Below are 24,193 nucleotides of genomic sequence, written 5' to 3' on the forward strand. Positions count from 1 at the left end.
TCTGGAAATTTTAAGAGAAACTTGGGAAATAGGGGAGAAATTGACAACATTCCCACGCTCTTACGGGGGAGTTCTCTTTTAGAACTTTAATAATTCAAAGATGGCTGAGTGCGGAAAATACGTTTCTCGATTGCAACGTATAAAATTATACTACTTATACAAACTATGCTTTAATCTGCAAAGAAAGCTATCAGAATGTTCCCTTGCAATTTTATGCGATTAATTTAGAATTAGCTAGGGAAATCCCGGGAAATCTTTTATTAGAATCTATAGGTTAGTTTCCATTTAAAAACTAAAATACGAGCGGAAACTTACAACGTCGCAACTTGCCTTACAAATTTTTCGATTTTAACCATCAAATGATCAGTAAGTATTCAGGAAATATATCATGACTAGGATATTACCTATTTGGTTATTATTTCCTCATACCATACTAGGTCAAGTAGTTTTTCACACCATTCACACTATCAGCCGTCAGCAGAATCTTGACGGATAACAATTATTGCTCTGATATAGAAAAATGTATCAAGAACTTCGACGGGACCATTTGATTGTAAAAAGTTTTTAAAAAAATGAACTACGATTGTGTATTATTTTAACAGAAATTTTACTCACCAAGAAATTAAAATAACAGAAATAAGTACTAAACAAAGGTTTACACATTACATTGAAAGGTACACCTAAAGATTGAACTTTTCACAAAAATACTTAAACTTTATAAAAGTATATTCTAGTGACTAAACTTAAAACAAATAAAAATACTTACAAGAAAAAGAAATATTGCAAAAAGGAAGGAAGGAAGGGGGCGTTTCAGTACAATGTTTAGGCGAGGAGTCTGCCATCAAAAGCAAAAAGAGATAATGTTTTTGTTGAACATAATTCAGACCAGAGTTCCTCATTATAGCCGAAAACTACGGGCCACATTCTAATTGGTCCTGTTCAATACTAGTTGACGGTAGATATTGGTTTGTAAAATTTCACTTGATGACTTCGGAAAACATCGAAAATCATTAAAACCATTAAACATCAAAATCATTTAGGGACAGCTGTTAGGTATTCTATGACAGAAATACCTACATTTCCAGTTTAACTTAAAATATTTAAATTGCGAGGAGACCTGCGAAATTTATCCATCATTAAATTAAAAGCAAAATATTGACGCAGAGCAAATATTGAACGACGTCATTCCATAAACTCTAATCGTTACAGAAACATGCCTGAAAAATTCAGACTTTCCAAAATCCCTGCTTTTTTCAAAGAATGGCTTCAAAAAAATGAAGGATGTGGGTCCTAAAATATTCACTCAGATCGTGCCACTATGAGAATGGATGGTTTCTGCCTCTGTCACTACTGTACCTCTACGTAGTTATCAGCATGACTGCGGAAGTTTGGAGTCAAGCGGACAATGCAGAGTTCTCTCCTTAGGTTCTGAAACAGGAAAAAATAGTTTTGTCTTTAAAAACAGGTCAAGTTGATATTCAGTGACAGAAAATTTTAATTGGCATAATTGAACTTTTTTAATTTATTCCTCAAAAGTAATCACATGCGTTTTTTATTCGAAAATTAAAAAAAATTCATCCCGATCACGCGAGATTCACAGTGCGTTCATTTTTCGAGGTATGTCATAAAATATTTTAAATGAAGTATATTTTTTAACATAAAATACTATGCAAATTTTCCGAACTCAGGACAGCGTTAGGAAAAATTCCGTATCAATTTCTCTGATCTGTATCCGTTTCGAATCACACATTCGTGCGCTTCGGAAAAATACTGGTTTTGAATGAAACGACAGCTTAAACGGTAGGTCAATTTTTTTAATGATTCAAATGCTCATTTCAAAGAGGTGGGAGGGGACATGTCGCTGAGTAGTTTCTTAGCGACGCATCCGTTCATCGATAAAAAAGAGTGGCAGAAAAAAGTAAAGCAAAACACTCTAATCTACCTCTTAAAAAGTCCTCTTTATATCAGATGATAAAGGAGGCGCAGAACGGTCGGCGTTTACAAAGGCGAATCGAAAAAGTATCTATTTAAAAACATACTCCAGGAGTGGCTCAATTAAAGAATGACAATATTCATTTCATTATGAAAACATATTTGAAAGGGAAGCTAAAAACGCCGAAAAGCGGAACAGATTAGTGTGACAAAGGCTACCTGGGGCGGCCCAGGGGCCCAATGTTGTCATCCTGGTCGACGACATTCAAGGATGTTCCTGTCTTCATACGATATTTCTATGCAGTTGGGGGAGAATAAAAATTTCATCACTACTGTGTCCAATGATTTTGATAGACGAAGCAATAACTTGTAGTGCATTATAAGGTAGAGAGATGTCATCAAAAAGTCTGTTGATTGTTTAAATTACATGTTAAGCAATCTATGTTAGTTATCTAAGTTGCTTTGTTATTAGGATATGCTGAAAGAAATACAATATTATGGGTTGCCCTGCCGATGCAAATGCTCAATGGAATCAAAAGATTCTATCACACTAAGAATTATTTAATCCCAAAAACTATAGCTGTTGTGGTAACTAAAAATTTTCCGGCTGAAAAAACTCGTTTACTGAACTTAAGTTTTCCTCAGCGCAATGGGAAACTACCAAGAAAAAGGATCATAAGGATCTCCATGGGGCCCAGCGGCCAAACTGTTAATCCCTCTAAAAAGGTTCTATACACCAAAGAAATACTTCTGGTCACAGGGCTCACTGCACTTTTTTCGTTACAGCTTACAGAAGTTTCCGTTATGAAAACAGAGTACTCTGTGCTCACGACCGAAGTTCTGTTCTCACAACTGAAGAATCCTGTAAGTATAACAAAGATAGTGCAGGAGCCATGCCAACAGAAAGTTCTGTCGTCAGCACCAACGATTTTTTTTGCGTGATACCTCCATTTAGGCATCCACATTCCCTTTAGCGCAAAGTAAAACACCTAGATTTGGCAATTGTGGACCAGAAACATCGAGAGGCGGACCAAAGTGACTAATAATGTCATTGATATGCTTGCAATTAAGTGTAAGAACCAGTAGCAACAAAGAAAGACAATGCCGCAACAGTTTTTTTCCCGATGGATCCGCCCTCCTAAACAACAACCGCTCATCTCCAACAGAAATCAGCTTGAGATTCGCGATTCTCACCCAAAGGTCCCAACGATCACGTATCAAAGAGGTTCCGCCGAGATGGCTGATTAGTAAACACTAGGATCTCCTTTTGTCGCCCGCTCAGCCGATTAAGGTGCCTTTGAGAGGTCGCAGACCTGTGCGATTGTCGCGTCTCGAGACGCCGTCAAAGAGAGGATCCCATCCAGAAAAGGCTCTCGATTGTAGTTTGTCTACTCGTCGGATTTGAAGGCGCGGAGGCGACAAGGGTGCCACCCTCGACCTTCTGCCCTCGGGCGAAGATAAGATACCTTAAGAGACATCAGTTTTGTTAAAAGTGGATTTATCATGTAATTTGGGTCATGCCTGGGATTGAATTCAACGTCGATACGGTACCGAACCGGAGGCTTGACCCTAAATCCTCGTATCTCGATTGAGACATTTCAAAATTTCCTTTCTTTATTTGTCAGTGTAGGGAAAACATGCCACGACTCGAAATTTTTACAGGATGACCAGGAAGTAGTGGAGAGAAATTGAAGCGCTGGGTGCAGAAATGGCATTTCTTGGATGCGGTGTTTTAGGATCTCCGTTAACGTTTCATACACTGTGATTACAGCAAATGCATGGAATTCGTTAAGACTGTTACTGAATTTTCTTTATCATTTTATGATTCTGATTTCTAGAATTTTCAGAAAATTCACTCAATAGTTTCCTCTCTAAGTATAAATTAGGAGTGGAAGTCCTAAAACACCGCAACCAAGAAATGTCCTTTCTGCGCCCAATTTCTCTCTTGGAAGCATTCAAACAGAATAAGTTTCTCTGTGCCTTCTATGTCTATAGCTCTGTCTATCAATTTTAATAATTAGCCCGCAGGCTGAGTTACCGCTCTGTCCTCTGTTTATGGGGGCTCTTGGGCTACTTTGGAGATTGAACCGTCTGCTCAAAAGAGATTTTTCCCACGTTGGAAGGCGCAGTGCGAGAATAACAGAGATCATCAAGAATCAAGACAGAGAGCAGAAATTATTTTCGAGTGGGCGACACTCGATGATAGTGCCGTGGGGCACTGCTCGGGGTCGGAGGTTGCGTGGGGCACTTCCGGGCACGTGTCGGAACTCTCAGGGGCGACACGACGAGGTTGGAACTGGGGGACGCCGAGATGCGACAAATCATCGTCATCTCTGGGTCAGGAACCAAGCCCAGGGCGAAATCTGTCTCCAGCACTTAGAAGAAGAGATTTGTGCATCATAAAAGAGCAAATAGTTACGTGAAAAATCAAATGGTAAACGAGTGGAGCCGCTTTCAAACAGAGGACGATCTTATCAATTTAGCAACACTGTCTACTTCCATTCAAAGCCTTTATTATTAAACTACCTCTTACATAGGGGAACTACAATTTTTCTTTCCTTATGCAGATAGGTGCTTTTGTAGATGAGCCAAAATTGGCGGTTCTTAAATGCAAAATGTAGAAAAAACGATCGACCCCAAGAAAAGGAGATTACGTGAAGTAACGACCAATTCGAATCGGTGATAATCTCGACCTGAGTTGATTGTGGCGCCTTGATGCAACTATTCGTGTCCCGGGGATGTGCGTGTTGCATGTTTAAAATTGAAGGCCCTTTCGCTTTTCTCACCTCTTCAGAAATGCAAGGGAGTAGTCGTTAATTGTAGCATTCGAATAACACAGTATCTATGTAGAGCTATTATTGTCATTTCCAACCTTTTACCACAAATAAAAGTGCTGCACTCTGATTGGTCAAAGAAAATCAGGTTTTCGTGGATTTTCTGGTTTCCAATTTTTGAAATAATTTCTGAAAAATTGATGGATGTTTCTGCTGAAAATTCATTTTTCTCTTAGATTAATAATTCATCTCTCCGTGAATATAACGGATTCTATTGGTCGGTTTTGTTTCCTTGGATACCGGGTTTGTAGAATAAAGCTCGTAAGTTTTTATCAACAATTCTTAAAGAAATCAAGAAACATTTGAACATTTTGAACTCGATTTCCTATTTGTGCCATTTGAATTGATCCAACGGGGAATAACACGTATAAATAGTTTTTCACCTTTAAGAACTCTATAAAAATACATATCTTTTTCAAAACCAGTCGCATAGTTAAAATGACGGCTAAGTTGACTCTCAGTGACGAAAATTGAGGCGTCTCTCTTCAGCTGAAAGCGTCCCATTACCTAGTCATTTAAATGAAAAATGAATGAATCGTATGACGGAGCGATCAATGAAAATTCGACCCACAACCGAAAGATCGAGTATCAGGGTACATCCTTCCAGCATTTCGAGGAAAGCAGAAAAAGAGCAAAGAAGGAAGGCGAATGATAAGGAATAAAAAAGTACCATCAATCCTACCTCCCTTCCTCACCTCCGGCGACAAACAACCCGAGTCAACTCAACAAAGGCGACCTTTCAGAGGGGAAAAAAGCCGAACAATGCCTCAGGTTCCGAGAGGCGACAAGTCCCGATGCATATCAGCGAAAGTAAAGTGAGCTTCTCTCATCTTGGAACCTGATGCTCATTGGCGTGGCGTGCTTTGCGATACATCGATCGATCTGCCATTTAAACCTGAGGAAAAATATCGATGAACAGGGTGTCCGCAACGAACACCTTCATAATCTTTACCAAAGCTACAAATGGAGAAATATCGATACTCGATGGTTCACGCCTCGCCATTGTTGATGCTCGCAACTCTCACCGATCAAACTTCCCGCATTCGATGAAAATTTAAAAATTTGATTAAAACTCCTCAATTCGCCATATTCTACACAAAAAAACACAACTGAGTTCCATAGCTGTGAAATATACCTGAACAATCAATATTTTTTAAAAGATATCTGTCATTTCCAAGCATAACTTTTCTGAGTTTTGCGTTGAATGAGAAGAACAATCGGTGAAATTTCAATCAGACAAACCAAACAAATCCCTGGTAGAAATAAAATTTGTGGGTAGAAATGCTTAAGATGTTCGTGATGAAGTACAACTTGCGAGGGAAAATTTGGCAACATCGAATTATGGTTACGTGCTTTCGTGATGGAAACGACGATCTGTGACAAGCAATCGATTGTGAGCGAGAGAGTATGTCCAGGGTTGCAATTTTTCATGAAAAATAAAATTTTGAAATTTCACATGAAATATATCATGAAATTTCAGAAATTTGTGAAAAATATTGAAAAATACCAGTCTCTTTTCATGTTTCGCAAAATATAAAAATTGTGACTGTCTTCTATTTTTGTGTATTTGAGCGCGGTTTGCATACTCTAACCCCTGAAAAATATGAAATTTTTCACGTAAATTTCCAATCTTTCATATTTTTTATTTCAAGCGTACAACCCTGAGTATGTTCCATTGAAAATCGATTGTTTTATACAGATTTAAAGGGCAAAACACAAGAATCGCCACTACGTCACGCGCAAGGGCACAACGCGACGCCAAAGCGAGCGAGGCGAGGGTGTGAGGGTGACATTACACGGGGCTATTGGTGACACAAGGGGTCATTCCCACGCGGCTCAAGGCAACATCCCCCCTCTCCCCCCGATTCCTCCTCCATCGCTCCCGCCTGGTAAAAACCCTCCGATGCACCAGAATCCACCTGCTGCAGACTCAGCGTCAATCCGATACCTTGTCGATGGATACGCATTGTTACACCTGAAGAATGCCCGTACAGGGGCCCTCGGCTTGACCTATGCTTTTTCGCTGTCCCCTCCCTCGCAATACGCGATGACCCGGACATATGGCTCGGTCTCCGAGTTTTTTCCTTTCTTCGGTTTTTTTTTAGGTATTCGTTTCAATCACTTAAACGAGTATGGATTCCATTAGCAGATTTTTATCATTCGGCTTTTAGATGCTTTGAAGATCGGTGGACGTCTTACAATTAGAGGGGACTCTTCAATATTAAAGCATACTAATTTTCGGGGGTATCCTTATAAATTCGGGCGTATGGTCAGTCTCGGGACGTAGTGGAAGCAGCATCAAAAAGTGAGATTGGAACGATTAGCCTTTGGGCAAGGAACTGTCCTCAATATCAACTTTCCTATGTAGTGCTAATCGTGTCGCACAAGGCGAGGATTGAGTTGTAATGATGCGACGAATAAGCAATGGATAATTGATAAAATCTGCTCAGAACTCAAAGTGCGCAATTCTAGTGGATACACCACGCCGCTCTTTCAAATACAGGGATGTTAATGGCATCATCCCCAAGCTTTTGACAGAGAGATAATTAACGTCGGGTTTTATCGGAGATTAAATATTTCATTAAAAATAAAATAATGGGGGGAATAATTATTTTAAAGTCCTTGTTGCACCACGATCAACAACGTTATTTTACTTATTGTTGCTGCGAGTTAATTTTTATAGGAGAATTTTTAACAAATTTTCATTTCAATATATTTTTTATTAAAAAGCTTTCAATTGAATTTTCATCCAATTTTTAAAAATGTTCCTTAAATGTTTACATATTCTCGTGAAGTAACGTTAAAAATCTTGGCAAATTTTGACAAAAATCGGAGCTACGTCACATCAATATTTGGTCAGGTGTCAACTAGCTCCACACTTAATTTTTTTCATTCGTCCAGCAAAATTTTCCAGTAAAAATTGCATTCGTGTACGTTTCCGAAGGACGCACAGCAGTGAAACAACCCTTCATACTGCACTTAATCACGCAAAAAATTATTGCACATTCCCGTATGGAACAAATCCGAGTACATTTCATGTCTGCGTCATAAATTAGCCACCAAATTGCTCGACTATCAATAACAACGAAGATCACCCATCAAAGGGTGCGCGAGCGGAGCACAGTTGCAGAAAGGGCGGGAGGGGATGGTCCCGGCGAAACTGACTCAACCTGCAGGCGATCACGCAAGTTGCTCGCAAATTATCCCGATAATTGATTGTCTCTGATTATTAAAATAGAGAGAGGCAGCGGAAAAAAAGAACAACAGGATTCGAGGCGAAGAGTACAATGGGAGCGGAGCGTTGAGAATGAGAAATAATTGAGAAACGTCCGGTCGGGTGATAAACAACTTGCTGTTCCGCCAAGGAGCGAAACAGGTGCAACCAATTGCTTTCGAGCCCAATGAAGACTTCAACCCTTCACCCCATCGCCCGCGAACAGCGCACACCCCCTCCCTCCCGCCCGGAGAACAAAAAATGATTAAATTGTACAACAATCCGATTTAAAGGGGTATAAACAGCGCGAGGGGTTTATTGCCTCGGCCCGAAAAAAACAACCCCTTCGCGCTCTCTCCGATTCCATATTACCTTTGCACCCTTCCCGAATCGCTCCCCTCGGTCCCTCCGCCTATTATAAGTACGAGATAAAAAATGCAGTCCCGATTCAACCCCTTCTGTTTTCTATTTTATTATTATTAAAACACGACTGATAATTCCTTCTCGCAGAAGTCAGTAATCAAGATATCACTGTTGACATTAAATATCCGGATAATGCCCGGAATATTCCGATTATTTCCCTCCGGATCTTTATCTGATCGAGGGCTCGTGTCAATTTTCTGCCGATTTTCTTGGGGGTGGCGGGGGAAGGAAAAGGATCCTCAAATAAATGAATGTGGATGATATTCGAAGGGGAGCTCTTGGTTCTATTCCGAATGATAAAATTCACCACATTACCAATAATGGAGTCAACAATACTCTGTGGAGATTCTTGCAAGTTAGTAGGCACTGTCTCACATAGAATCGATATTTTTAGAGGATTTAAATGGAAAAATCTGGTGTTGCCAACAAGCGGAAATCATCAGTCTTGATAGGTATTGAGTTGGCTGACATTAGGGCATTATATGATGCATTGAACATTGAGATACACTGCTACTTCGAGGAATGTACATTAGACGAGGGTGAATTGAGAAAAAACCATGCCGTTTTGAAAGTATAGGTCGAATGTCTCCATTCTGTCGAAGGGGAGCATGGGTATCCGTGTAGGAAATGGAAAGCTGACCCCGCCTCATGAAATTCCTTCAAAACCCGAGATAGGCAAAAACAGCTCCGGAGCGTTGATATAGTTGCATCGGATTTTTTTTTATTGTTGGCATTTGTATGGATTTACTGCAATACGTCAACCTGAAGGATTTAACTTTAAAATAAGAAGAAGAAGAGAGAAAAAACGTCTGTAACGCGTATACCGTATAACTCAGTCATTGCACCTCGCACATAGTAGTTCTCTCTGTAAAATATTGTAGGTATAACATGAGAACAGCACTCTTATGCGTAGAGTTCCTTTCGGATAGGTCTACTCTCTTCAATTTATAGCTAATGCAGTGCATATTATGAAACAGTAGTACCCTTTTTGCACTCACGGCACAATATTTTAAGTTTTAAAACGAAGAGACTTAATTCATAAACCAGATAAACTGAGCAAATTGATGAACAACTTAACGACTCACGCGGCACAAAAAAAATGACTTCTTCCGCTCAGTAATTGATTATATTGTAGAGGGTTAACAGATTTTTTTACATGGGCAGAACTTACAATTGTGCGGAAGTCTGGAAATCGGCATCCTCATAGAAAATGGAAAGGGTTTACGTGTCAGGATCGAGCCTGTTTTTCGACCTATTTGGCAACGGTGTTTCTTGTTACGGAGCCTGATTATAATTCATTCACTTGTCTATAAGATTTGATACGCCGCACGAGTTAGGTTAATGTTCTGGCGGTCCCTAATTATGCGCTTAAGCGCGGCTCTATGTTTAAACGGAGCGCAGTGGGCCAAGTTATGCAAATCTGAGGCCGTGCATTTTTAGCGAACGCGCCGACACCGTGCCACGACCACCCCTAAATGAATCAGTTGTTTCGAAAAGGGAACAAGTCCGTTTTTGAGAGAGCCCTGAATTGTATACAGATAAATACGAGCTAGAGTCCATCTTGTTTTCCTTCCTGAAACAATTGATTCAAATTCGACCGGGCGTGCTCAAAGTTGTCTCGTTCTACTCGGCTCAGAATCAGCACGGTAAGCATTCAGTAACGTTAAACTTTTTCATCAGTGTGTAATGATTTTGAATTTCCAAATGCAGCTGTATGTGGGGCCGAGAACCAATTTTGCATGGAATTTCATCCCTTTTTTTTCTTTCGATCGAAATTGAGAGATTCCCTGTTGCAGAGCTGCAAAAGGTGGTTTTTTTATTTATTATTATTTTTTTCTTGTATATGAAATCCACCCAATAACTTCCTCTATACTGCCATACCTTCATACTTCCAATCTTATGGATATAGCGATTTACAAATGTGATGGGGACAGAACCCTGGAGAGATTATTTAAAACATGTAGAACAATGATGAGGTGCGAATCATTGATCATCGATATTTTCTCATTTGAAGCAGTGGTTACAAATCGATTATTAAAATCTTCGTTACACACACCCTGATAAGCGATCCTTTTTCATGCATTTAAATGACAGATCAATCGATACATCGCGAAGCACGCCAGATACATTTGGACAATCTTTTGCAATAAGGAACCACTATTTCTAGCTCATTTTAGAAACATCAAATGTGTCATTGGTTTCCCTCTGCAGAGAGGTGCCTCTAAAGAAGAGCCAGAGATAGTGGTCCCTTATTGCAAAATGTACCATTTATCCTGTTTAGAAACTGATTCCAAAATTATTGTCCGTCTCGTGAATCATTTTCCACGAACAATTTTGAAGGAATAACATGCAAAGCAGCGTTCCCGTTCGTACCTCGACTAATGCCTCATCGAACTCATATGCAACTCGGGAGTGCGGACACACGTGCACACAACACAGCACAAGAGGACAAGTGCAGTGAACTCCCACTCACAATGAGAGCGCTCTTAATCAAAATCAAAACCACGGAAAAACAGTCACGCCTCACCACTTGCCGCGGAGACAAAACGAGTCCGTGACAGCGGCGATACGACTGCATTGATCCCGACTCAAAAGTCGGACGGGGAGAAGTGGAGTGTTTTCGGGCGGCGAATATACAGTCGTGTAAATATTATGCCCAATTAAATGCGGAATGGGAGCATGAAAGGATCGCCTTGAAGAGGCCTATCATTAAGGTCGGACAAAGGGACGCTCGCTCGCCCGTTCTCGAGCACTCCTGTCGAAGGGAGTCGAGTGCTCACGGGGCCAAGGCCCCGGGGCCTCCGTCAAGCGCCGTCCTCAGCCACACCCTAGGGCCCACGGATCCGGCCCTTTTTTCTACGCTCCTAGACCCGTTTTTTGTTTGGACTGCATGCAAAAATTACTTTTTTACGTTTGTTTTTTTGTTTGTTTTTACACGTATACTGCCGTGCTAAGGAAGAACGCCGTATGAACCTTCAGACGTTGCCAAATTTCCTCTATTAAAATACGAATTTATTGGGGAAATTGTAAATATTTTTCTTCCAATTTTTCAGACTATTTTGTTCGCAATTCAATCTAAAATATCTGAAAATTTCAAGGAAAAATATGCTTAAATTTCGTCAAAAATACCTGTTTTATCCGGGGAAATTTGGCAACTCTCGAATGTTCTTACGGCGTTCTTCCTTAGCACGGCAGTATGAGGTGATACAATTTTGTCTCTCGAACAAAAAAATACACAAAAAAGAAACAGTAACAAAAACAAGGGATAATACGCCCGAATTCCTCCTCCTACAGATTTGTCATACTTGAGTTCAATAATTATGAATTTTTGATAAGGTAGATTTATGTCACTGAAGGTGTTGAGGCTGCCGACTTGATTAATACAACTTCATGAATGTGTTCCTGATCGAGCAATTCACGTGCGATTTTCGATTGTTTATGACTTAATACCAAAGGTTCTAAAGTTACGTAAAAGTAGGATCGCGAGATAACTATTGCTACTCGGAGGTCGTTTTCTGGCCTATCTTGAAAGTTGAAGGCGAAAATTAGTGTGTTTAATTTTTATGATACTGTGTTTGGCGCAATGCGTGAAGTATCCCTACAGTCTTGTAGGCGCTATGCGTTTCACGCTGACCGCTGCTGACCGAGTGACCGCACTGTTTTTGACGCAATGCGTGAAGTATTCATGCAGTCTTGTAGGCACTATGAGTTTCACGCCAACCGCTGCTGACTGAACTACGTTTGACGCAATGCGTGAAGTATTCATGGAGTCTTGTAGACACTAATATGTGTTTCAGGCTGACCGATGCGCCAATAGGGCTTCTCCTTTCCATCTCAAGTTCTCGTCATCATTGCTCTCTGCGCCAAGCCGCGCCTCTCCAGGCTCAATTGCGTGTTTGGTTTCTCTCTCAACTAGACTAATGAAAGGCGCCGTCTCTTGTATCCGCGAAAGATGAACAAATTAGAAATTACTATACTTTAACTCTCAGAAAATGAGAGATTTTTTCGCCTTTTCTCATTTGTAATTTTTTTTTCTGAATCAGATTTTTTTCTTGATACCTGCATTTGAAAAAATTACAACATTTGCCGCCCCCTAAATTTGCCGCCATGGACCGCGGCCCATGTTGCTACCCCCTTAATCCGGCTCTTGGGTTGCCGTTAGTTAAACTAACGGCAACCCAAGAGAGACCCTGCAGTTGGTACATAATTTTCTCCCTTAGTCTACAGGAACCACCCACTTCAATCGATAGGATCGCTCCATACTCCCTGCGTCCTCTTTGAGTATAGCTTTTTCCATCAATTTCTGTAATCGGCCCGCATGCAGGTCTTGTTTAAAATTAAATATTTTTTCCCCCGAAAAAATAAAGGAAAAAGAATCCTTGTACATCCCTTTTCAATCGGAGACTCTAATTATTCTAAAAATCGGCAGCCCTGAGACGGAGCCATAAAGTTACATTTAAGAGCGTGGACTGAATCCCAAGAAAGAGGGTCGGCAGGGAGGGGGGGCGGGAGAAGGGAGAGAGGGCGCGAGGTTATCCGGTGAAAAAAGCGAAGCAGCTCCAAATTATTGTGTAAGTGTTGACTCCGGAGCCTTTCGATTGTCTGTCTGTTGCTCACAGTCGGAGGTCCGCACGGCGGCAGCCCTCGTTCTCGTCCCTGCTCGGTGCTCGGCTCCTTCGGGGGTCCCTGTCCCACTATCCCTGTCCCTGTCATCCGGGCGCGACGCGACGACGCGACACTCGGACGAGGAGCGATGATGACTCCATTTCCATTCCCGCTCTCCATCCTCGGCCTCTTTTCACCCGGCACGTTTGCCATTGTCGCCCTCTCATCCTTTAATTCGTTTTGAATTGTAATTTCGGCAGAGTTATTTTCTCCCGTTAAACGCTTCGCCGCGTTGCCGCGTATTCTCGAACCCTACGAAGAGAGAAATCTCTGGGACGCATTTGTTGGATGGGAATCAAGCACAATGTGAAAATTTTACAAGATCTTCAACTTGCACTAAAGTTTGTAATTTTAACGAAATTTTAGTACGACAAAAAAGAAAAAAATACAATAATAATTGATTCCGGAGCCTATTCGGACCACGTTAAGCAGAAAGGAACCGAGCAGTGTTCGAAACTCACCTTTGAGTTTTAGGAGCCATGTGGCGCATCAAGCTCGATTTTTAGGGGCCATTCAAGATTTTTTAGGAGTCAAGTTGACTTTTTGCCCATATATCGAAGCGCATTTAGTGAAAAGTTAGTCGCAAGATGCTTTAGTTACAGAACTAGTAGCAAGGACTTGTGGAAATGTTGAAAATCACCAGACCAAAAAATTGGGATTTTTTTCTGAGGGGGCGGGAGGAAGGCAATTTTGAGGGGCCACGTTGGCGCAGAGCCTTTATTTTTTAGGCGCCATGACCGATTTCTTAAGCGCATTTGGCGCGTTGGCGCCTGTGAGTTTCGAACACTGGAACGAAGACACATCAGCTATTGCCAAATTCAATCGGGACATTTAATTTCTTACACGAAAACGGTTGCAAATTTTCGTGCAAATTTCAGTGAATTTTCTGGATAGCGCTGAGCAAATTCCTCAACAAAGTTCCTTCAAGTTTCCGCACAAACGTCCTCTTGTAAAAAATTGAATTGCCCAATTAAAATCAGTGACAGTTGATTTGGCTTGGCTCCTTTCTAGTGAACGCGGTCCATTTTGCCCCTGGGAGACTGGAGACTTTTTAAGGGAGAATAAAATTATATTAGACAGGAAAAAATCAACCCCTTTGTGAAAGATGAAGTTTTAAGTACTCGTCACATCAACGGGGTGAAAATTTGAGCAATTTAAAACTGCATTAACCTCACAAAACGTCTCTCGTCTCTAAATGCATGCATCAACAGCTGTCGGTCATAGCTTTCATGAAGTCATGTGCCAAGCGATCGTGTGTGGATTGCGCGGCAGACCATTGAGAAGTCGGGTCTCAAACGCCCTAATTGAACGTTTTCTGAGGATAAAGATGCGTGTTTTGTTGTGAAGTCACGCGACCAGTATCCAATAACTGGTTAAATACGAAATTATAGGGTCATCCTAAAGTAATTCAGTTAAAACTTCATATCAATAAAAACAGTCGCTCAGTGAGACCTGCGCTGTTTAGTATTGCAGCCACGCAACATTAACTGACATTCAAAACGCTTTTGATACAATTTTGAGGGAAAGCTGGCTGCTGCACTGCACATTTTGATATAAAATACATGATGACGGAATATCGTCGTCCATGCTTCCGTGCTAAGGAAAAACGTCGTATGAACATTCGAGTGTTGCCAGATTTCCTTCGATAAAATGTTCATTTTTGAGGAATTTTGCTCGAAAGTTACAAGAACTCCAGGTGAAATTGCGAACAAAATTATATGAAAAATTAGAAGAAAAATATTTAAACATTTTCCCTAGAATTCGTGATTTACCATAGGAAAGTTGACAACGCCTGAAGGTTCATACGCCGTTTTTCCTTAGCACGGCAGTATAAACCTCCACTGCAGTTCTGCCGTGCAACGCAAAAACGCCGTTTTACATTTTTTGGAAACAATGTATCATAACAGAAAATCTTGTGTACCTTGGGACAATGTTTTTACAGAATTCTTTTACAAATAATTGCGAGAGTTTAACCTGAAAATTTGCAGCGCATGGGTGAAACAGTTTTTATTTTATAAAGTCTTAAGTTCCAAAAAACGAGGGAAAATATTGATGGATTTACGGCGTTTCTACTTAGCACGGCAGAGTTTAGAACGAGATTTAATTGATTCATACGGCTCACTCCTCAACGGCAAGGTATTCGCGCCATTTTGAAAAGTTGTAGCTAATTTTAAACTGAAAGGCGCGCGTGCGCACTGCGCACTTATTTCCTCGCAGTTTTCGGGGAGGCTAGCTCGAAGCATCATTAAGGCGCGGTGTTGATGTAGTGCCAACTGACAAACACTCCGTCTTTACATAAATAAGCCGGGACAGGCAGGGTTAAAACAATTTGTCAAGTTTAAAATGCCCTTTCCCCTTCCCCTGGCTTGTTCCCTCGTGCCCTCTCCTGAGTTCCTCCACGCCGTTCTCGCTGAGACTTGAGAGGATTCTCTCCCATCGGGATTTGTTCCCTGTTGAAATGCAACGCGCGCCTTTGACTGATCGAGAATGCAGCGCGATGGCTAAACTCCAAGAAGGAGCTATCGGGAGCTCCAGTTGCTATTGTTCAAATGGATATTAAGCACTTTATGAAACAAATCGATGGTCGATTGATCAATTGGACGCAATTCTGCCAAACGGAACTATGTGCATTAAGACATGAACCCTGAGACTCCTAAGAATACATGCATAACAGGGCTCACGTCGTAATGCACATAGTTCCGTTTGATAGAAATACGTCCAATTAATGATATCGGGATTGTCGGTTATTTTCTAAAGAACGCACGGTATTCATACACAAGATTTGGCTTGAGAACACTTTAGAATAATTCCAAAAACACGGTAGGTATGTCTTTCGTTTTTTAGGGATCACACATCCAAACGAGCAAATCATCAGAGCAAGCGAGTGGCCAGAGCAATATTTAATTTTTTTCTTGAGATACTATATTCGCTTAAAATATGAAGATAACGACAGCAGTGGAGTAATATACAAAAAATAAAAATTATATTTGTCTTTAATATTTAGTATGCATAACTCAGTTGTGTCCTCGCACAAAGGGAGGGTTAGATAATAAAGGTTGAAGCCCCGTGTCATCACTCGAGTTGTATGAAGGATTCAACGTATAAAATAAAACTCCTCGAACTCCCCTCGTCGTTTTATCTCTGCTGACCCTCTCAAACTCTGTAATCAAATTTTTGCGTATTGATACGTGAGGGCGCGTGCTAAGAGGAATGTCAAACGATCCTTGATTAAACAGCATGTGGAGTCCCTGGAACAATGGCGAGCTTGCGAACGATTAAACTCACGTGAAGCAAAAAAAAAATTGAGTTCCTCTTTTCAGACATCATTATTTCATAATCGTCGTTAAAATTTAAGGGAGAGCGATTTTGGTTGGGTTGCGTTAGAAAGTTGGATTTTAAGATTTAAACGAAAAATTCTAAAGGTCGTGCTGAATAATTTTCAAGCGGTTTAGTTACTTTATTTTATCGCATTTAGAACGCTTTGCCGTAAAAATCCATCACAACTCATATTGGCTAGGACAAAGGAACATAACTCTATTCCAAGGTTGCAAAATTGACTCGAACAATTCAAGTTTTAACAAAAATGTAATAATGCAATTTTGTCCAAAATGTTTCTGATTTTTACACGAAATCAAAGAAAATATCAAGGAACCTTTTGATTAGAAATGCCCTGAATTCTCCTTGTAAAAATTCAATATTAGGGGAAATTTGACAAAATTGGAAAATTACGTTATTTTTTGAGGGAGCCTACGAATTGGACCACGTTTTGCAATTAAGACCTAGTTCACCTGCAAAAACACCTATCTGCATGTAGAGACTAGTGGCACCTATGTTGTTTGCAATTAGCTAAAAATAGTTCTTCTAATTGCAAAGTATTGTCTATTATTCTTTTAAAGGTTTGATGCATTGGCTTATATTAGAAACATCCTAGGTGACGTTACTTTTCCCATGGGAACAGGAGTTCCCATGGATCCATATAAGTCGTAGATCGAGGTCCCTTATTGCAAAATGAAGTACATTTAAAACTTCTGCAATCAAAATTTGGCGCTACATCAAAAATCATCGATAAATTGAAAATGATCGTCGCTGTAGTGAATCCCGTCTCAGATCCACTTAAGTGATAGAACACATAACCACCTATCTATTCACCATCACAGGTATCAATGTCTACATTTTCATACGACTGGGGCACTGAAAAATGGGGGTCACTAGATGATATAAACTGTCGCCCCGAGACTACCTCGTATTCTGGAGCACCCCTAGGGCCACACTGACTGTAGGCCCGAATTCAAAGAAATATATATTTTAAATTATGTGTTTAACGTTTATTATCTGTCCCAGGAATACAGAGCCCCTTTTCTTGTCTCATTAAACAAAGGCGCTGCAGTAATTTATATCTGTCGCCGAGTAAGCGAATGCGCTTAATACTTTCAATCTCAACAATAAGGTCGCCTGCCCCAAACCTGCCTCAACGAACCCGAAATGTTATTCACGATGGTCCCATTTCCCTCAACCCATTTCGTGGACCCACTTTCATCTTCAAGAAAATTGGATGTCAGGACATAGTTGAGTCGTCACCCTTGTGTGTTTATCATCTCTCGCCGACAAAACAGCGTAAACCTGCCCCAACTACAAGGGACAGCCAAGAATCAGCAACTAATCTCAGAGACTTGAACGCTGAGTAAACAAAGTAAACCATGATCTCAAGCTTAATTTAGCCCTCATAAAGTGATGAGAAGTGATTGGTGTGGTCACCGTAAGTTAAGTAAGGTTAGGTTAGGTCCACAAGGACATCAGGATGGGAATCAAGCACATTGTGAAAATTTTACAAGATCTCAACCCGCACTAAAGCTTGTAATTTTAACGAATTTCCATCACAACAAAAAAGAAAAAATTACAATAATTATTGAAGTTTTTGATAATTCTGGAAGCTTGATTTAATCACGAGATTTTGTTATATTTTTCACCCGAAAGGTGCTTCATATTCATTATTAACGGTGACAAATTGGAGAAAACAAAATAAAAAATAAATAACGTAGACTGTACAAAGAAAGTCAAAAAAACTAATTTGGACTGACGCGTTGGAAAACTAGATCGAAAGTGCCTTCAAAGGGGCAATATTTTTGTTAATTACAGTCATGAAATTTTCGCATTCGGACCTGATCTCATTACTTTCCTCTGGTGTGGTTCATACCACTATTAAGCGCAATCCTCCGACAAATTAATCTGACCTATTGCAGAGAATAAAGACACTGACTTCTTCAATAGCGCAATTATTCTGAAATAGCACATCTTTTCCGTTTCCGATGGTCGTACGATCTCGGCATTTAAACACAATGCCATTATTTTCTGATAACTTACTTCACACCACTATTAAAATACGATTTTCTAACAGGCAAAAGTGACCCACTGCGGAGTATGAATACAAGCAAATATTGACATCTTCATCAGCGAGGGTTCTAAAAGAGCGCATTCACAAGGTTGTTTAATTTCGATTAGCCAATCGAGCAAAGGAGAACGGTCTGAAACGTCGACAGGAGCTGATTATTGACCGGCGAGTCTGTCGGATGCAACACATTGCAACATCTCATTCCAGACACTTTATCGAGGGATAAGACGATTGTTTGGATGCCGAGTGAAACTGATCCGGGGGTGGAGGGGTCAGAACAGGAAAACGGATACATTTCAAAGGAGGGCTATTACCGACTTCCAGACGTTCCGCCGCGGAATCAATTCGATATATTTCGATACTTTAGCAGGAGTTAGGCGGGCGACACGAGTGCGTCTGGGCACGAGGGTGCAGGCACCAGCTGTTTTTAAGAGTTTTAAAAAGCGGATGACTGACAGGCCTCCTGTGGAAGGGTCACTCTCTGAAAGGGAATATGTGCGTTTCTCGTTGAGCCACGAGACACTTAGGAACGCTGGTGTTTTGAGGATCAGAACAACCGGGCAAATTTCCTTATTGAAATCGCGCGGGGTCTTGAGAAGTGAGTGAGTGATCACTCAACGGCTGAGAAAAAGCGTGGAGGTCAATTCGTCATAGTTTTTCTGCCAGATCAATCGGCAAATAACGTTTTTGTCAGAGGCCTCATCTGTCAATTACTTCACGTGTGGATGTGAACGCACTCATGTGAGAGGTAGGGTCAGCGAGGAGAAAAAGAGAGCAAAAAGTGAAAAATATTCCCCGTTTAGGGGATTATTCCACTATGTCGATTATTTCACTATGTCGATTATTTCACTTTGTCGATTATTTCACTATGTCGATTGTTTCACCATGTCGATTATTTCACTATGTCGATTATTTCACTATGTCGATTATTTCACTATGTCGATTATTTCACTTTAAGTCGATTATTTCACTTTAAGTCGATTATTTCACTACGTCGATTATTTCACTACGTCGATTATTTCACTACGTCGATTATTTCACTATGCCGATTATTTCACTATGTCGATTATTTCACTAAGTCGATTATTTCACTATGTCGATTATTTCACTTTGTCGATTATTTCACTAAGTCGATTATTTCACTATGTCGATTATTTCACTTTGTCGATTATTTCACTATGTCGATTATTTCACTATGTCGATTATTTGACTATGTCGATTATTTCACTTTGTCGATTCTTTCACTATGTCGATTATTTCACCATGTCGATTATTTCACTATGTCGATTATTTCACTACGTCGATTATTTCACTACGTCGATTATTTCACTGTGTCGATTATTTCACTGTGTCGATTATTTCACTATGTCGATTATTTCACTATGTCGATTATTTCACTATGTCGATTATTTCACTATGCCGATTATTTCACTAAGTCGATTATTTCTCTATGTCGATTATTTCACTATGTCGATTATGTCCCTATGTCGATTATTTCACTGTTGATTATGTCCCTATGTCGATTATGTCAATATGTCTTCCTCACAGAAGAAATAACATCTTTGTCGATAAGAGCGGTAACAATTCGATGAAATTCACGGGCTGATTTTAGGTGCATTGTGGGGATGTTACTCTTCTACTGAAATATTTAATTTCTTTCGGCAGCAGAATTTTCTTTGAGTATGGAAGTCACGTCCTCGAAAAAATAGGGTCCTAAGTTTTTTAAGCTTGACACTAAAGTCTCCTTAGTGAGTTACGTAATACTTGACGAATCTGAGCGTCGACTTTCAAATGTGACTTAACGCAGTGCGGGGTCTCAAAAATATATAGTCTCTGGGTGGAGCACATTAAATTTTTTTTTTCATGAGATATTATTTTAACTTACAGCGTCGTTTCTTGTCAACAAAATTTGATTTTTTTGAGTAAAATCCATGCGGACTTAATTTAAAGCCAGTTTTTTGAGTTAAAGAAACGTTGTTTTGTCATCTTTTTTAAACATAAATACATAACGATAGCAAAACAACGTTTTTTTAATGCAAAAAACTGACTGTAAATTATACACTGGAAAAAAAACACATTGGATCTAGAGTCCAGACTCTTGAAGACATCGACAAGAAAAAGTACTCTTGATTCAATCAGAATCTAGCTCAAATCAAGAACCAAGCCTCTTAATTTAAACGGATTTCGTTTTGATTCAAAGCAAAAATCCGATTGAATCAAGAGTATTTTTTCTTGCCAATGTTTTCAAGAGTCTGGACTTTAGATCCAATGTGTTTTTTTTCCAGTGTTTCCGCATGGCTTTAACTTTAAAAAAAAAAAAACCGTATTCTTTCAGTGAAGCTCCGAAAATAGTGATTTTTATCTGTGCCACCAAGACTCTCTACTTGTCTCTGGGACAACCGGATGCTTTTTCCCTTCAGCGCATCGGTATTTCTATAAACATGGTAATGCACTAGTCATTTTGAAGGGATGGACAGGAACATTTAGAGTCCAACTCGAGTCTCTTTGGGGGAAAAAGGGCCATTTACCCGGCGATTAACCCGGCGGCATTATTTTAAATGATAACCGATGCAGGTGGAAGTTGAGATTGCTCAGAACGAGACGTCATTACGACCCGACGAACCTGTCATCCGAGGCAACAAATTACACACCTCGCTCAAAATATGGTTTCCTCGGCTGTCGCTGCGCGCTCACCGGTGCAGGTATTTTTCTCAATATTTCACCCTGTCGAACCCAATTACGTCATCGACTCGTCTGTCTGGGATCTTGTCAGGGTCGATAGTTGAAGATTGAAATTCAAAACCCGGTAAGCGCCATCAGATGTTGTAGAGGTATACATGGCATTCCTCACTGTTAAACGATCAAAATGCCTTCGCTTCATGGGCTATTCGTTTAGAAATTCTTTCCAAATTTTGATATTGAAGTATTTTCATAAAAAGACTTCCTGTTCGAAAGTCACTAGATTCCCATTAATTAAGAGATGCAATTCCGCAAATTCACCAAAACATGATAAAACCTATTGGAGGGTTTACATTTTCAATCTTTAGTCTTTATTTTTGATTTAAGAGAGAGGCATTAGCGAGAGTAAAATAATTGTGTCATGTTGATCGCGTATTGAATTGGGGAAAAAAAAAAAAAAAAAATAGTCAAATTTTCAAGCCCTGATATTTTTTTTACGGTTTTTTAAGCGTTTGAACTTATTGCTAACTGCACTTACGTTTTTCTCAGAGTCGTGGTTTATCGATATCTAACTCTCAAAGGGTCAATTTTTGAAACTTTCGCGCGTTCTTGGCGTCGAATAATGCAGAATTAACCCTTCTGGGCTACAAGAGAGGTAATTCATTCTCCATTTTTCCCACCTAGAAGATTATTTTGTTTGATTCCATGACAGAAAAGAAAATCAACCCAAACGCCAAGTTTCTGGAGATTGGCCACACATAATTGAAATTTTACACAACGTAAATTAAATGTAATGATTTTTTTGCTCACCATTGAAAGAAACGCCGGAACAACACGAAGGGAATGGTGGGAGACGTTTAACAATTTCCGAGTCGGTGCGCGCCCATTATCGAATCGGCTGCCTCGGTGGGGGCGTGGGTGTTCAAAAATTTGTGCGATCGGTCTGACTGTGCCCTGTATGCCCGCCGGTTCTCCTCGAAGTCTCGTAGTTTTTGATTATACCTCTCCATTTGATCGTGTAACAAAGAGTTTTCTATCTGCAACATAGAATAAAATACATTTTTTTTTAAATTTATGAAAAATAAACAGAGTTCAATTTAACCGCCTTTGGTCTATTCCAAAATATTTTTTCAAATTGGCTTAAAAAACACTTGAAAGGCTAAAACAATCTGTATTTGTGACCATTGTGAATGGTCATATTCAGGGCCGGATTAAGGGGGTGGCTACATGGGCCGCGGGCCGCGGCCCATGGCGGCAAATCTAGAGGGTCGCAAATTTTGCAATTTTTTTAAATGTAGGTCTGTATAAAAAAATATCGGATCTAGAAAAACAAAATTACAAACGAGAAAAGGCGACAAAATCTCTCATTTCCTGAGAGAGTAGTAATTTTTAATATTGTCCTCTTCCAGTGATACAAGAGACAGCACCTTTAATTAGTCGAGTTAAGAGAGAAACCAAACACGCAATTTGGCCTGGAACGGCGCGGCGCAGAGAGCAATGATCACGAGGACTTGAGATGGATGGAAAGGAGAAGCCATCGGCGCTTCGGCGCAGCGATCGGCATGTAACTCATATCAGCGCCTACAAGACTGCACGAATACTTCACGCATTGCATCAAACCTAGTGCGGTCATTGCGGTCAGCGTGAAACGGATAGCGTATACAAGAATGCATGAATACTTCACGCATTGCGCCAAACACAGTGCGGTCAGCATGAAACGCATGGCGCCTACAAGACTGCGTGAATACTTCACGCATCGCGCAAAACATGGTGCGGTCTGCGCGGCGCGGCGGCGGAAGTTAAAGTCATTAAACCACATTCATGTTTGTTCTTTCATAATTTTTTCGTTCATTTCGTTCATTTTCACACAAAGATAAGTTTACAAAACTTAACTTTTGCTAGTAGTGTTGAAAGGGCATCCCCAAAAAATGTGTTCAACACGAGTAAACGCGTCTTATGCAACCCTCCCCCGCTGGCACGTTTACTTGATGGTTTTTATTGATATTTCAATACGAATGAGAAGGGGGCGGCAAAATACAGGCGGCCCATTTGCGGCAGGTAGGTAAATCCGGCCCTGGTCATATTTTAGGTTCTGATACGTCGACAATTTTGAGGATTTTGGAAAGGACCTCTGACGTTAAGAAGGGAAAATTCGACTTAACTTACCATCGCCTTCTCCTCGTCGAATTCCAGGCAACCAACGCCATCCAGTCTCTCTAAATCGACCCAGCCTTTCCATCTAACGCAAACACCATTCATTATAAAATGTGATCGTATGTGAACCTGAAACATAAAGAGACACCATGAAATTAGTTTGATTAAATAATTAGATAATCATTAATGATGAAGGAAACAAACAAGTGAAGCGTTCAGAGACAATTAGCTGGTCCCTGAATCTCTCCGTCTTCAGATGAGGATATGTTACGGAGTGCGATCAAGTTCGCTAAAACCATTGATTATTCAGTTATGACTTTCAGCTGCAAAAGTTGTTAATATTTTTACAAAATAATAATCTCGGAAAAGGATACAGAACTCGGATGGTAGGGTGTTATACGATGATGGAGATTTTAACGTAATTTAAGTGAAGAAATAGAAGGTTTTTGGTGAAACACGATACGGGAACTATCGGAGATTGGTGAATAGAAGTGTCACTCGGGCATTTTTAGTGTCAAAAACTATGGGAGATCATTTCACAATTGTTCCTCACTTAAATTGCGCCTTTAGTAAATTTTGCTTTGAATACCGTAGTATTTTCTTTCTGGTTTTATCATTTGTTTAAGAGTTGCCCCTTTATAATGAAAGAAGTTCAAAACAATTTTGAACAGTTACTGCTGCTGCCTCATCCGCAAAAACACTTATAAGCATAGGGAAATTCATGATACACATGTTGTTTCTAAACTGAGCCAGAAATTGTAGTTCCTAAATGCAGAATCTAGTCCATGTGGAAATTAACGGTTTTTTAGAACATTGGCGGTTTTTTCAATAAAATTCCCAAAGCCACACGGCAACAGGGATAAATCTCATACCTTAGCGAACAAAAGGGAAGGTTTTGTTTGC

At 40.1% G+C, this 24,193-nt stretch overlaps 1 protein-coding gene across 1 annotated transcript in view; it reads right to left on the minus strand.

Annotated features, from left to right (window-relative positions):
- Positions 1-588: 588 nt before the first annotated feature.
- Positions 589-24,193, minus strand: part of LOC109033627 (protein big brother) — a 58,042-nt gene continuing 34,437 nt past the window's right edge. Inside the window, exons 4-6 of the mRNA XM_019046328.2 lie at positions 23,303-23,419; positions 21,947-22,173; positions 589-1,428 (exon numbers count right to left, since the gene is read on the minus strand). Of these exons, the coding sequence (XP_018901873.1) occupies positions 21,994-22,173; positions 23,303-23,419 (297 nt within the window). The 3' untranslated portion in view covers positions 589-1,428; positions 21,947-21,993. The remainder of the gene's footprint in view (positions 1,429-21,946; positions 22,174-23,302; positions 23,420-24,193) is intronic.

The sequence above is a fragment of the Bemisia tabaci genome, chromosome 4 (assembly GCF_918797505.1).
Source record: "Bemisia tabaci chromosome 4, PGI_BMITA_v3".
Classification (NCBI taxonomy): domain Eukaryota; kingdom Metazoa; phylum Arthropoda; class Insecta; order Hemiptera; family Aleyrodidae; genus Bemisia; species Bemisia tabaci.